The sequence below is a fragment of the Medicago truncatula genome, chromosome 4 (assembly GCF_003473485.1).
Source record: "Medicago truncatula cultivar Jemalong A17 chromosome 4, MtrunA17r5.0-ANR, whole genome shotgun sequence".
Taxonomy (NCBI): Eukaryota; Viridiplantae; Streptophyta; class Magnoliopsida; order Fabales; family Fabaceae; genus Medicago; species Medicago truncatula.
In genome coordinates, this window is record NC_053045.1 from 60,430,432 (window position 1) to 60,444,383 (window position 13,952).

Sequence of the window (13,952 nt, forward strand, 5' to 3'; positions counted from 1 at the left end):
CATCCAAACAATCAACGTCTTAGTGTTTTTTTTTTTTAAAAGAATTGTATTTATTTTTTTTTACTAAAACAAAATTGATGTATAAGAATAGCATGTTTGCATTGGTTTCAACCACATATTCATTTAAATTGATGTATGCATATTTTGTACTTGTGGTAAGTACATAGATCCTCCTTGCTATGATGATGGCAATGAAGAACTTAAATGATGAGGTAATTGAATTTTTTTAATGAATTTAAAATTTTAGGCAATTTAAATGATTCAATTAAATTTATTATATTTTTTAAATACTTTTGTCTGGGTGGAGTAATAAAAAATTTCAATGTCATCATTTTTGGGGAACTTTTATAAATTTTAATTTTTTTTGGCCAAATTTAAAAATTGAAATTAGGGGTCAATTTGTAAATTTCAAAAATTTTGAGGGGTCAAATTATAATTTTTTAAAAAATTTATTGAGTCAAATTGAAAATTTTGAAAAAATTGAGGATCAAAATGCAAAATTTGAAAGATTATAACAATGAAGAATTTTGAAGTTCTTACCTTTTAGGTGTCATTTGAAATTCTCTACATTTAACTTGAACACAATACTTCATAAATTCTCATCATTTTGAAAATTCTTCAAATTATTATCCAAACAATGAAATTCGTCTCAAAATATTTGAATTCCCTCGAAACATTCCCCCATCCAAACACACTTTATGATTGATGGAGATGTCGTCGGTCTTGAACCAACAAGTGAAGTATTGTTATTCAAGCTCGACATGTAGAATCGTTGGTCTTACGTATCCTTAAGTGGTTTAGAGAATCAGAACTACATAATTCTCTAGCGGTTGTGAAGTGGAAATGAAGTGAATGAGTTATGGGGGCATGGATCCTCCTATTCATAGAGTTCATCCAATAGAAGTTCTGGATGAGTGGAGGACCTAATAGTGGAAAGCGGGGCATTATGGAATATCCCACTACTCTACCTCTCTAGACTTAGTTAAAGTCATATGTGCTTTACTTCGAAGATTTAAATCTACACACCATTTCTTTTAAGTATTTAATCTCGTTGACTTGACACTAACTCGCTCTAAGACTAATTTCCATATTAGAACAAAACAAACGCTTGCTACAAAAAGATAAATCGGCTTTTATATGTGTTTCGTATCTACATATAGGGGTCGTTTAAAATTTGGTCCATGAATTTGTTAATCCTAGCTGTCATACCCCAAATTTTGACCACTTTTCTCTATTCTTACCCATTTTATTCGTATTTTTAAAGTCGGGAATTTTCGTCGTTTCAGACAAAATTTCGGCAGAGAGATTACTTTGAAGTACCTCATTTTTTGATTCCGAGTCGGGCCCTCTTCTCTCTTTATTTTCTTTTTATTTCAGTATTTAATTTCCATCTTTTATTAGTTTTAATTTTAGTTTTGGTTTTAAAATTAGTTATTCGTTTTAGTTTATTTTCTACTTTCGTCCGATAATGTCAATGAGTTCGAAAAATCCCAGCAAGGGTCCAAAAATTTTTTTTTTTTCATTCACGCCTCATATTCAGGCAGATTCATAGAAGTCAAAATTTTGTTTCCAAATCCAGTACACGGTTGCTTTTTCTGAAGTTATTTCCTTTTTCCCTTCAACCCTAATCCTATAAAATCAAACCTGCAAAAGAAAGAAAAGGAGGCCGCACAAAACTTTCACAGATAAATCAATCATTTGCAGCCGCAGCTTTCACACAAAAAAAACCCTAATTTCCTTTCTTCAATTTTTAGAGTCAAAAACAAACAAAAATCATCAAAAATCATGAACAACCGATGAATGTTCATCGTGATCCCTTTTCACCTTTTTTTTTTTTTTAGAATCAATCATAAACCACAACAAATCACAAATTCGGCCATAAGATTTCAACACCACACAAATTCGAAATCGAAATTCATCACCATACACTAACAAACAGAAACAGAACCAAAGTCACATTCAAATCCAAGCTGGTTCGGAACTGAGCAGCAAGAAGGAACAAAGCTTGAATCGGATCGTGAAAGGAGAAGAAAGTGACAACAGAGTCGAACCGGCTGAACCGGAATACAAACCGAGTCAAATTCGTGAAGCACAACCTCTAGATCGGATCGATCGAAAGAGGTAAGGATTTTCTTTCGTTTATTTCGTGTTCTTCTTTGCTTAGTAGTTTAGATCCGGACTTTTTGTAGATTTTGTTTCAAAAAGATTTTCAGAAGTTTGAACTTAGATCTAGAAGTTTTGGTTGTTTGTTTGTAAAAACTAAGTAGATATCTGAATTGAGGAGAAAAAAGGATGTTTAAAAAGGTAATTTGTTTTTGAATCGGCGGAGTTTTGAACTCCGGCGCAGTGGTGCCACCACCGGCCACCGCGTCGGAAAATTTATCTCGCCGGAGAAGAAGAAGTAGGGGGCGCTGTCATTTTTAGAGAGAAGGGAGAACTTCTCTCTCTAAGTTAAACTTAGAGAGAGAATTGAAAGGATTTATGTGTGTTTTTTTTGTTTGATCTGCTTTTATAGTACTTTTTGTTTGGTCTGTTCCTGTGTGTGCGCTTTACGATTGTCTCCATGTGCTTTTCCTGTGAGCCGTTAGATCTTTGATCTAACGGCTGTTGATGCCTCCTCAGTTGTTTTGTATGCATGCTTGTTTATTTTGCTCACTGTGTTCTTTTTATTTAAACCGTTAGATCGTAAATCTATTGGTCCCTGTGTTCCTTTTGTTTTTTTTTACTCCTAGATCATTGATCTAGTGGCTGTGATGAGACTTCCTGTGATTAGATCTAGACCTTCTGAGCATCCGACGGTCCATATTTATCCAGTCTGAGCCCATTTGTTATTTAATTTCACTACAGTTTTATTAATTATACCTCTGTTTTTACTTTCTGCACCTCTTTGCTAAAAAAAATTATCTAAAAAAAACTTACAAAATATTGTGTTTGTTTTAATTTTTATTTACTGTTTTAATTTTATAATTGTCATTCTTTTATTTAGAATCATCTCATGCATATTTTAACTTCTTGTCATTTTATTGTCATTAATTTTTTAGCGTGTATAATTAGGAAATTGATGTAATTTATTTTGCGCATTTTTTTTTATTTCTTGTTATTATATTTCTCTTGAGGCCATAGAATGTATCTAGGAGTTGATGTAATAATGTAGGTAACACAAGCACTGAATTAATATTCATAATAGACTTGATTTATTGTAATTAAAATTTGACCAACCTCACCTTATTTTATCTCATGCCTTGAGGCCTCTTTCTCTTCTAAAACCCCATTTTCAAAAAAATCTTAAAATCAACTTAACCCACCAAAAAGAAACTTTTTAGGTGAACTACATTGGTTTTGATCCCTTTTCTTTAAAGGTATGTAGGCATAGGATTTTTATCCTTCCAAATCAAATAAAAATAACCAAAAACATACTTCTTCTCCCTCCATTCTTTCACTTAGATTTTTAGGTAATAATTTTCAAATAAGCAAATCAATTCAGCACAAGATAAATTAGGTAAGAGGTTCCTATGGAATACCATAGACGCTTAGGGTGCTAGCACCTTCCCTTCGCGTAACCAACCCCCGAATCCAAAGTCACGATAAGGGTTTTTACTCACTTTTTCCCTTCCCACGAATAAAAATCGAGAGTTCAAAGATTGACGATTCAAATCAATTAATGGTTTGATATCCGAAAATCACGAGCACACTAGCATTTTGTCCTGCAAAATTTAATCATTTAAAATTTCGTCTCTCTCCCCACTTAATCACTGCCACGTCACTATTCTGCTTACGTGGCAGTGCAGACACATCAAAAGTTTACGTGAACGGACCAAAATGCCCCTAAGTTCATTTCAAGGGTATTTTCGTCATTTCAATCCAGATTAGTGACATGATAGAGATTAAATGGGGATAGGAACGAAATTTTAAATGATTAAATTTTGCATAGACAAAATGCTAGGATTAACAAATTCAGGAACCAAATTTTAAATGACCCCTATTTATAAGGACTAAACACATATAAAAACCAAGATAAATCACATGGTAATTCTAGGATTTGTTATCGATTAGTTGTATATATGTATTTTATTTGTCAAATAAGGGATCAAACTTTGTTTCATGTATAACTGTGCTCTTAGACGAAAGTGAGGTAGCACTTGGGTGACATAGAATTGATGACATTCGTCAACCACAATGTACAAGTGATTTTTTTTTTTCCGCTCTTTTTTACAAGGATTCTGACATTGTGATTGACCAATGTCACAAATTCTATATCACCCAAGTGCTACCCAAAGTGAAAGTCCCGGATACACTGTATTTTATTTGAAGATTAGTAATCATTGAATGACATTAGATACTAAAGTTGATCCTATAGATTTTTTAAAAAAAGAGCAAAGCAAAAAAAGAATTTTATTTAGGTGAGATAAATTTTCATTAGTTGTTAGATAAATTGTCCGATATTCTTTAAAGGTAATATGATTTATTTTCATTAGTTGTTGTGTAAATTATCTACAATTCTTTAAAGTTAGTCTTTAAAAAATATTTTATAGCGTGTTTGGAACCGCAATGTAAGTGAGGTCCCATACATTATTTTGAAGCTACACTTTGTATCTAGCCTTTTTCTTTTTCAAGATTGCAGTGGATCTAGATGCACTGTGGCTGCGAGTAGAAGTGGATCCAAAGATGTTACTCTCTTCCGTCATTATTATAAGCAAAATTTTACTTTTTAATACATTGAATAATTAATGTATTTAGTGTATAATAAGCGACCGGAGGAAGTTGAAGCTTTTTGACGGGAAAAATAACCGTAAAGTTATTACGTTTTTTTTCCTATGTGTATTGTCCTTACTCACTGAGCTAAATTCACATGGACATAAATCCATTTGGTAGAGGGCTTCTGCTTTCAATTTTTAGTATGAAATTTTAAGTTCTAATATAAAAGTAATAAAACCGTAGTCAAGCCACCATCCATAACCATTGATTTAGCAATGGCTTCATCGTTATCAATTATTCCGTTGTACTATGTATTACGTAAACTTCTTAGTACTGCGGCTGCAATATTATATTTCAGACTAAAACTTTAAGACGAAAGATGCTAAATAATATATTGCAGAACTAGTCAAATTCTGAGCAAATGTGATGAACTTCTTATTTAAGCATGTGGTTGTGATGATAATAGTCTAAAGCACAGTCGGGTTTAATTTATCAGCCTTAATTTATGAATACATTTGTTATTCAGTAAACTTAAAAAGTTTTTTGTTGTTTGTAAATGTGATAGAGGGAGTAAGACGTAACGCTTTTATCACTGCAAATTTGTATATAAGTTTTGTCCACTGTAACATCCAAAATGACTTTAAGTATCGTCGACTGACCCGACAAATCAACACGAAGCGTATTTTGTTCTCACTCGTACGCTTTTCGAGAAGCTTATCAGAAGGCTACCCATCCTAAAATTGCTCAAAATCAAGCATGTTTAACTATGAAGTTCTTATTGAATAGGCTACAAAAAAGAAGATGTATACAGCAGTATCAAACAATTCTTAGCATTTCTTCTACTTTGATGTCTAATATCAGCACGATCTTAGGACTCCTCGTTCCGATGTAAATATAGTTTACTTATTAGAATCTTTCAGAAACCGTTCATTATCATGCCTTATACATCGACGACCACTCTTCATTTCGTCAGTCACAGGCATTACATTTTCCTTCGGTAATTACTTACAAGAATGCATGCTTATTATTAACTATCCACTTATATACATATATATGTGGATTCTAATGGATTCCTACCTGTCATCAATATTCTGTCAATTAATTAATTAATTAACTTCATTTGCTGGAAGAGGTAGTAGTAGAAAAGTGATTTTTGTAAGTGGATCAGCCATAACGAGAGGGAATGTCCAACAGGATAAAAAATTTGATTGAATATTGATAATAAAGACAAATTTGCAGCATAATGTACTCCCACATGCACTGTGATGTATTGAGCAAGGATCAAATTGTAATCCACTTAGGTCAACAAGAAGAGCTCTGATTGGACTAGGCCATAGTTTATAATCGTATGCAAATAAAAGGAAGAAGCAAGCATGCATGAGTACATATATTATAAGCAAACTTGGGGTGATTTAAATATATATAACAAGATTGATTAATTAAGGATTTTATAATTGATGCGTGCGCAAATTGAGCTGGAGTGTCTTGATTCATGAACTTGAAGAAGTAAATCGAGAAAAAGATTGACCTATCTTGTATTTGGTCCACTATCCTTCATTCAGCTAAATTATTTGTAGGTGTAAACAACTTAAAAAAAAATTAAAATAATAAGCCAATATTCATATTGGCCTTTGTCATCTACGCTGATCTTTGAATTTAACTTGAATATCACCTATAAGAATACCATTTAAAATTATTTACGTAATAAGGTGATGAATTCAATCAAACACGATAAGCACTGAGACGAATAGCAAATTATGTCAAGTGGTGAATTTATAGGAATAAATAAATGTGTTACTCTAACATAGGATCAGAGTGTTGTGTACTATAAATTAAGCCTTGTGGTTTCCACATTCATCGTGGTCTACCCTCTGGTATAATCTGCATATCGCTGCTTTTGTCTTAGGCTACTAATTAAGTAATTAACGATGAAGAACTCATTTAGATGGAGCTGTTATTACTTTGTGCTAATCAATATGTTCATGTTGCATTTTACAGTAAGGTCCCAACTGACAACAGACTTCTATAAGTCATCTTGTCCTAACCTTACAAAGATAGTAAGGAAAGAGGTTGTAAAAGCTCTAAAGAATGAGATGAGAATGGGTGCTTCTTTGCTTCGTCTTCACTTTCATGATTGCTTTGTCAATGTAAGCTTAATTACTTGAGATACATGTACATGCATGCATAGTTTTTTATTTATTATATGCATACATAGTATTAAGAAAAATGCTATTTCTAGCGAAGGAACTACCTAGCGAATTTTTTCCGGAAACATTATTTCTCACAAACATGACAAAGTCCAAAACAACGTACAAATTCGTGATAACAATATTTTGTGACATTTAGCATTTTACAACATTTTTTATAACAAGGATTCACTTTCAAATTATTATTTTGATTATCAGGGTTGTGATGGATCAATATTATTAGATGGTGGCGATGATTTTGAAAAGTCTGCATTTCCTAATATCAACTCTGTTAGAGGATTTGATGTTGTTGATACAATCAAAACGGCAGTGGAAAGTGCGTGTAGCGGAGTTGTCTCATGTGCTGATATACTTGCCATAGCTGCCAGAGATTCTGTTCTTCTTGTAATTATATATTCCAATCCCATAACGTTCTTAATTTATTCATATACATATTTTGTTTATAGTCAAGGAGCATGCATAAAACTAAATATGAAATCTAATTTCAATTAATTACTTATATAGACTATAATAATAAATTTCTTTCATACTTTTTAGAAAAACTATATCATGACCATTATATAATGTTTGGCAGAGTGGTGGTCCTTCATGGAGTGTTATGTTAGGACGAAGAGACGGAACAATCTCAAATGGATCTCTAGCAAATGTGGTGCTTCCTTCTCCATTTGACCCACTAGATACTATTGTGTCAAAGTTTACCAATGTAGGGCTCAATCTCACAGATGTTGTTTCTTTATCAGGTAAATAGTGAATTTCACTGTGGAGATCCATAGAAATTATATAGGCCTAAAATAGGGGATGATCCTATTTTTAGAATTGAGTTAGACTCAAATCTAAAGCCCTTAAAGATTGTTAGCTAGTTTGGAAGAGATGGCAACTCTTAGAATTTAAGTTTGATTTTTAATTTTTTTTATATTAACCTTCTGATTTTAGTAAAAGCGAACCATAGTAACTAGGTATTCAACGATCGGGTACATAAAGTACGGTCAATAATTGTAAAAATCAAATGTTGAACTTGTTGCTCCTAAACGATTTGACCTTAAGTAACACTTGAATCGATCTACTTGCTTAATTTTACCTTTAATTAAATTGCTCATATGTATATGCTTAATTTGTGAAGGTGCTCATACGATTGGGAGAGCAAGATGTGCACTGTTTAGCAATAGATTGTTCAATTTTTCTGGAACAGGTTCACCAGACAGTACACTGGAAACCGGTATGCTAACCGACCTACAAAATTTGTGTCCTCAAACTGGGGATGGAAACACAACTGCAGTTCTTGATAGGAACTCAACTGATCTCTTTGATAATCATTACTATAAGAACTTGCTTAACGGAAAGGGTCTTCTTAGTTCTGATCAGATTTTGATTTCTACTGATGAGGCAAATTCAACTTCTAAACCATTAGTTCAAAGCTACAACGATAATGCTACGCTTTTCTTTGGAGACTTTGTCAAATCTATGATCAAGATGGGGAATATAAATCCAAAAACTGGGTCTGATGGAGAGATTAGGAAGAGCTGTAGAGTGATAAATTCGTAGAAATATGTTTTAGGGCTTTGCAAAATATTAAATAAGTGGAAGATTAGGAGTGTGTCTTCCTTGTGATAGTGCAGTTATGTTGTTGTTGCTAACTTGTAATGTTGTTTGTAAGGGTGTGCTTCTCGAACAAAATATAATCATACAAAAATGAATAAAATTCTAAATATAGGATTGTTGTTTCTAGCTTATGTTGGATTGGATTTGAAGAAAAAAAGAATCTAGTATCTCTCTCTTTTTTTTTTTTTTTTGTTATATAGATAAAATGACAAAATCATTATAAACTCACATACAAGTGGAGGTACCGGGATTCGAACCCCGATCATAGCATCCAGCCTAACAATTTCAGCATTTTGTCAGTTGAACTAAGACTTTTGGATAAAATCTAATATCTCTTTACTTCGTGAAAATATTTTTATTTTCATTTTCTAAAATATGTCTTAATTTTACTTGTTACTAAAGACGTATGATAAAAAATGATAAATTGTTAGGTCGGATAAGTATATCTTTTTATGCCTATTTTTCTTCTTCTTGGAATATAAGAAAATTGAAATAGCCATCTTATAATCCTTTCTGGTCTATGATTTTTTTTATTTTTTTTTATGAAGTTTGTGATATGAAACTTATATATTGAAGGGTTAAATAGGTTTTTAATATTATAAACTAGTGTTGCCTCTTCAAAAAAAAAATTATAAACTAGTGTGATTATCCGTGCAATGCAAAAGATAATATTATAATTTCAATATTATTTATTTGTTCATTTTTTTGAAGGATTATTTGTTCATAAGTATATGCATAATTTTAAATGATTTTTACTCTTCCTGTGTTTAAAATATTCTTGACAAAAAAATGTATAAAATATTCTTGACAAAAAAATGTATAAAATATCAACTTTAATTATCTATAGTTTGAGATGATATTAAGTATAAGTAACCTCAATTAGTAAACTCAAATTGAGTTATTTGACAAGGTAAGGCAGTGAGTGATCGGTCTCCCGCTCCTTGTCCTAACCCTATAAAATATTTTCAATGACCACGGGCGATTTCATTTCCCTCACATTCAAGAGGCCTATCCCCGCAGATATATAAAGAAAAGCTATTAAAATGAATCATGATTATCTTATTCCGTTAGGAAGGAATGTAATGAAAGCAGTAAAGGATATTTCCATGTATTTGGAAAATGAAATTGGAATATAGGTTGCCATTTATAAATTTTGTTTATTTCAAGGAAAAACGACATGTTAGATTTTTTTTTTTTCCATGAGGATCCCTGGGAGGCCTTGAAACAAAGTCTTGTGTATTTTTTTTCAAGGTGAACTACTTGGAATTTTTTTTTGTCTATTTTTAGATTAATTAACTTGTGTCCTTAGGATACAACTTTTTTAAATCTAGAGGTCATCGGTCACGCTAAAAATTTAAACTTGTTAAAAAGCAAAATGTTGGAACTTTGCATTGGAAAAATAATTTTTTAAACTTTAGACAGCTTTATCCATCATTTTCGAAAGAGAATAGTTCAAATTTAATTTTCTTAACAAATGCTTTATGGGAACACTTTAGCATTTTCTAAATCTAATACTTCTTAAGATTTATTCTATGAATCCAGGACCTTCTAGTGAGAGTGTCTCAGTGGTAAATACCACTTCTTCCATAAAGCTATATATATATGGATGTATCAAATGAGAGGAGTTGTTATTGTGAGAGGGTGAGAGGAGCTATTATTAGCCTTTGGATGAAAATGAAGGGTTGAGATTACATTGTATGGATTAAGTCTCACGTGAGTTTATGTTTTCTTCATAGTCCTGCCAATTTCTTTTTCCCAGTTCATGATGCATCTTCATTCTTCTCAAATTGTTTAAAAAACCCATTAATATTTTGTGAATACAAAACTGAAAATTAAGAGATTCATAATTCTTTGATGAAGAAAAAAAATTAAAAATTAAAAGGGTTATTTGATACAGTTGATTTTAAGAAGAATTCAGAGTTCTTGCTATTTAATCTTTTCTGAAGAACAAATCTCCATTCGTTTCAGAGACCTTCGATTGAAGAATTATGAGGTTTCTCACCATGGATTTTTTATGAAGAAAAAAAAACTCCCAAATATAAGAGGTTTTTGACGGGGAACAAGGAGATATAACCAAAGGGTGATAGGGTTTCAAATGAGAGGAGATGTTAAAATGAGAGGAGAGAGGGTTAAATGTCACCCATTAGATTAAATGTAAGGTTCAGATTAGAGGAGTTTTTAAACCACCTCACGTGACACTCTTTCTCTCTCATTCAATTGCCTTCTCTCCCATCAAAGTATGCCTCTTCCACTCCTTCTCTTCTGGGTATGAATCAACGACACAAATCAAGCATTCATACATCCTTCTTATATTTTATTTATGACAAGAAATTGATTTAAGATTACCAAAACTTCCAGATTAATATACGAATTACACTACTGAAATCACACTAAGACTTTTCTAATTTATTGGCAATTTCATTGCATGGAATCACACCAAAAAGAAGTTGGAATAATTTATTAGATTCCAATCTACCCAACAAGAATTGAATGAATTATAAAAAAGGAAAAAAAAAAGAAAAAAAAAACAGAAACGAGACAAGATGGAGAGGTGGGAGAGTTCAAATTCAATTGGAAATCAATATGGAGAGGTGCTTGATCTCACTTTAATTTTGTGAATCGGCCATTCCAAATGGATTTTGTGAATCAGCCTTTACAATTTTGTGTTGACGAAATGGTGAAATCAATATTATGAAAAGAAGAAGACACAGAGACAGTATTGAGAGAGAGAGAGAGAGAGCTACAAAGTGTAGAAGAGGAAAGGTGTAGATTACAGTACTTGACCTTTTTTAAAGAGCAATTTAATCTCAGGCGTTGGTTTAGATCCAAGGGTTGAGATTTAACCCTCTCACCCTCTCATTTTATAGAGTCATCTCATTTGATATGTCCTATATATATATATATAGATGTATACTGTGAGAATGACAATCTTATATGAGAATGATGAGAATGATCATCAACCATTAGATTAAAAATAAATGGTTGAGATTAAAAACTCACATATGTAACTTTCCACACTCAATCAACATGAAACCTTTCACTTTATCGTCTTCTCCAGATCCACCGTTCTGCAAAATTGTATGTCTGGTTTTAATTCATCAATTAACCACACCATGTTCTAATTGGTTTTAATTAATTAATTTATCGGTAAATCACCAAGTTCCAATCGTAAGAATTCTAAAACCCTCATTTCTAAAAAATAAGAAACAAAAAAAGAATTCTCAAACCATAATAATTCTTAACAGCAACTCATGTTTTGGATCCTAGTAGCGATGGCAATGAGATGATGGATAAGCAAAAGGCAAACAATTTTACTATCTCTTAGATTCGATTTTATTTTATTGTTTTCATGGAACAACCGCAGTCGGAAGCATCGGTGATGGCAGAGACGGTGGTTGATGTCGTCTTGCCGCCGCAGACAATCATGTATTGTAGAAGAAGCTTAGATAGTTAAATCGATTCAATCCAACACAAACAGTCAGATTCCTGAAACCATTGTTTTGCCTCGATTCAATCCAACACAAAAAATTCATAGTTCTGTAACGTTCACACACACCATTAACTTAAGAAAGCAATCGTACATAATTTAAAATTCCATTTTCACATGGTGGTTCGGCGTTCTGTACCCAACAATCAAGAAAGAAGATGAGGAGTTCAATCGGTTTAGAAGAAATAATATAGTAGGGAGAGACACATGTATTGTTTAAATGGAGTTTTTTAATCTAAACCATTAATTTTAATCTAAGGGTTGAGAAGTATTCTCATAATTCTTATATAAGATTGTCATTCTCATATATATATATATATATATATATATATATATATATTTGCTAGAACACACCCACTAGTTTTTATGGGAGAGTGTTTTAGCAACCTACACCTTAAGGTGTATTTAACTACTTTTTAGTTATAAGTTGTTATAACACACCTTCTAAAAAATAAGTAGGTGTATCCTAGCAAATGTCTATAGGAGTTGCTAACATACACCCACTTATTTTTTATAAGGTGTGTTTTAGCAACATTCACCTTAAGGTGTATTTAACAACTTTTTAGTTATATATTTGCTAAAACACACCTTAATAAAAACTAGTGAGTGTATCCTAGCAAACCTCATATATATATATATAGCTGCTAACTTGCATCTTAGGTGGGTGCAAGTTAGCAAGCTGCACCTACTAATCTTTTACAAAAATAACCCAATTTTCATTATCTTAGATAACTTATAATTAAAGGGTAGTGCTGTCAATTCCAAAAAAAATCAGAACAAAAAACAATACCAGCGAAATAGTCGGTGAACATTGAATTTTTTAAATGTTCTTTGGTGCAACAAAAATATTTAATTAAATACACAAAATCGCAGAACTGAGAACCCATAACAAGAAAAACACAATCGATTGAAGAACAACACTTGCTAACCTGATTTGCTTCGAATTTTCTTTGAAATCATGAATGGACGTGAGAAAGTATGGTTTTGAAAATCATCGCAGAACACAATCGATCGATTGGAGAATTATGGTTTTGGAAGAGGAATTTTGGGGTGTAACCAAGAAAGAAGGAATAGGCTTTTTGAAAATTAAATTTTATGAAAGGATAATCTTATCATTTTAGGATGCAACCATGATTAACTAGGGTGTAAGTAGAAAAACTCAATACTATAATTAATAATGTATTATTTTTTTAACGTCAGAGTCATAGTAGTGTATTATGTACATGTATATTAAAAAAGCTTCCGTTGATATTTTATTTGTTTTTTCCACAAAAGCTTCAATCTAATTTTTTTGCACAAGTTTATTAAAGAAAAAAAACTTCAGTGGCTTATTTGATAAAAAAAAAAACTAAAAAAGTTAGTGTCTTTGAGTACATATAGGCCACAAAGCAAGCAGCGTAAAAATAGGAGTCAGTTACCAGTGTTTTTTTGTTTTTAAATTAAAATTGACAAAAATTATAAGTGGGTGTAGCTTACTAACCTGCACCTTAATGTTTTTAGGTGGGTGTAAGTTAACAGCCCCCTATATATATACATATAAATATGATGAAGATGTGATGTCTAAGTCACTTCTATGTTGCCTAAAACTAAAATGATGAGGATGATGATGATCTACTCGACTCCATTTATGCTTCATCGATGGTATCCGAGTTAATGGTTTGACCGACTCTAATGTCGTAAGTCTCCCTGACCATGGTAGTCAGGAGACATACTCAGATGAATGAATGGATTCGTACATGAAATTGTTATAGCATATTAAATGTGTATAATAAATGGACCAAGAACGATTGTTGTTACAAAAATACGTAGTTGTTAGCTATTTTGAATCCAAGCCATTTGTTCTAAATAAGATGCTTTAGATTATATACCATCAAAACAATCTCATATGTTGATCTTAGATCAAACGGTCTGAACAAGCAATTGTGTGACGTAGTTAGTGCATTAATATGAATCCATGATAATTC

The 13,952-nt window shown here is 31.9% G+C and overlaps 1 protein-coding gene across 1 annotated transcript; it reads left to right on the forward strand.

The window, feature by feature from the left end:
• The first annotated feature begins 6,543 nt into the window (after positions 1–6,543).
• Positions 6,544–8,632, forward strand: LOC25494212 (peroxidase N). The gene is made up of 4 exons (XM_013603004.3): positions 6,544–6,842; positions 7,101–7,286; positions 7,477–7,642; positions 8,023–8,632. Exons 1-4 carry the CDS (start codon positions 6,624–6,626, stop codon positions 8,442–8,444), a joined length of 993 nt encoding a protein of 330 aa, XP_013458458.1. The 5' UTR covers positions 6,544–6,623; the 3' UTR covers positions 8,445–8,632.
• The last annotated feature ends 5,320 nt before the right edge of the window (positions 8,633–13,952 follow it).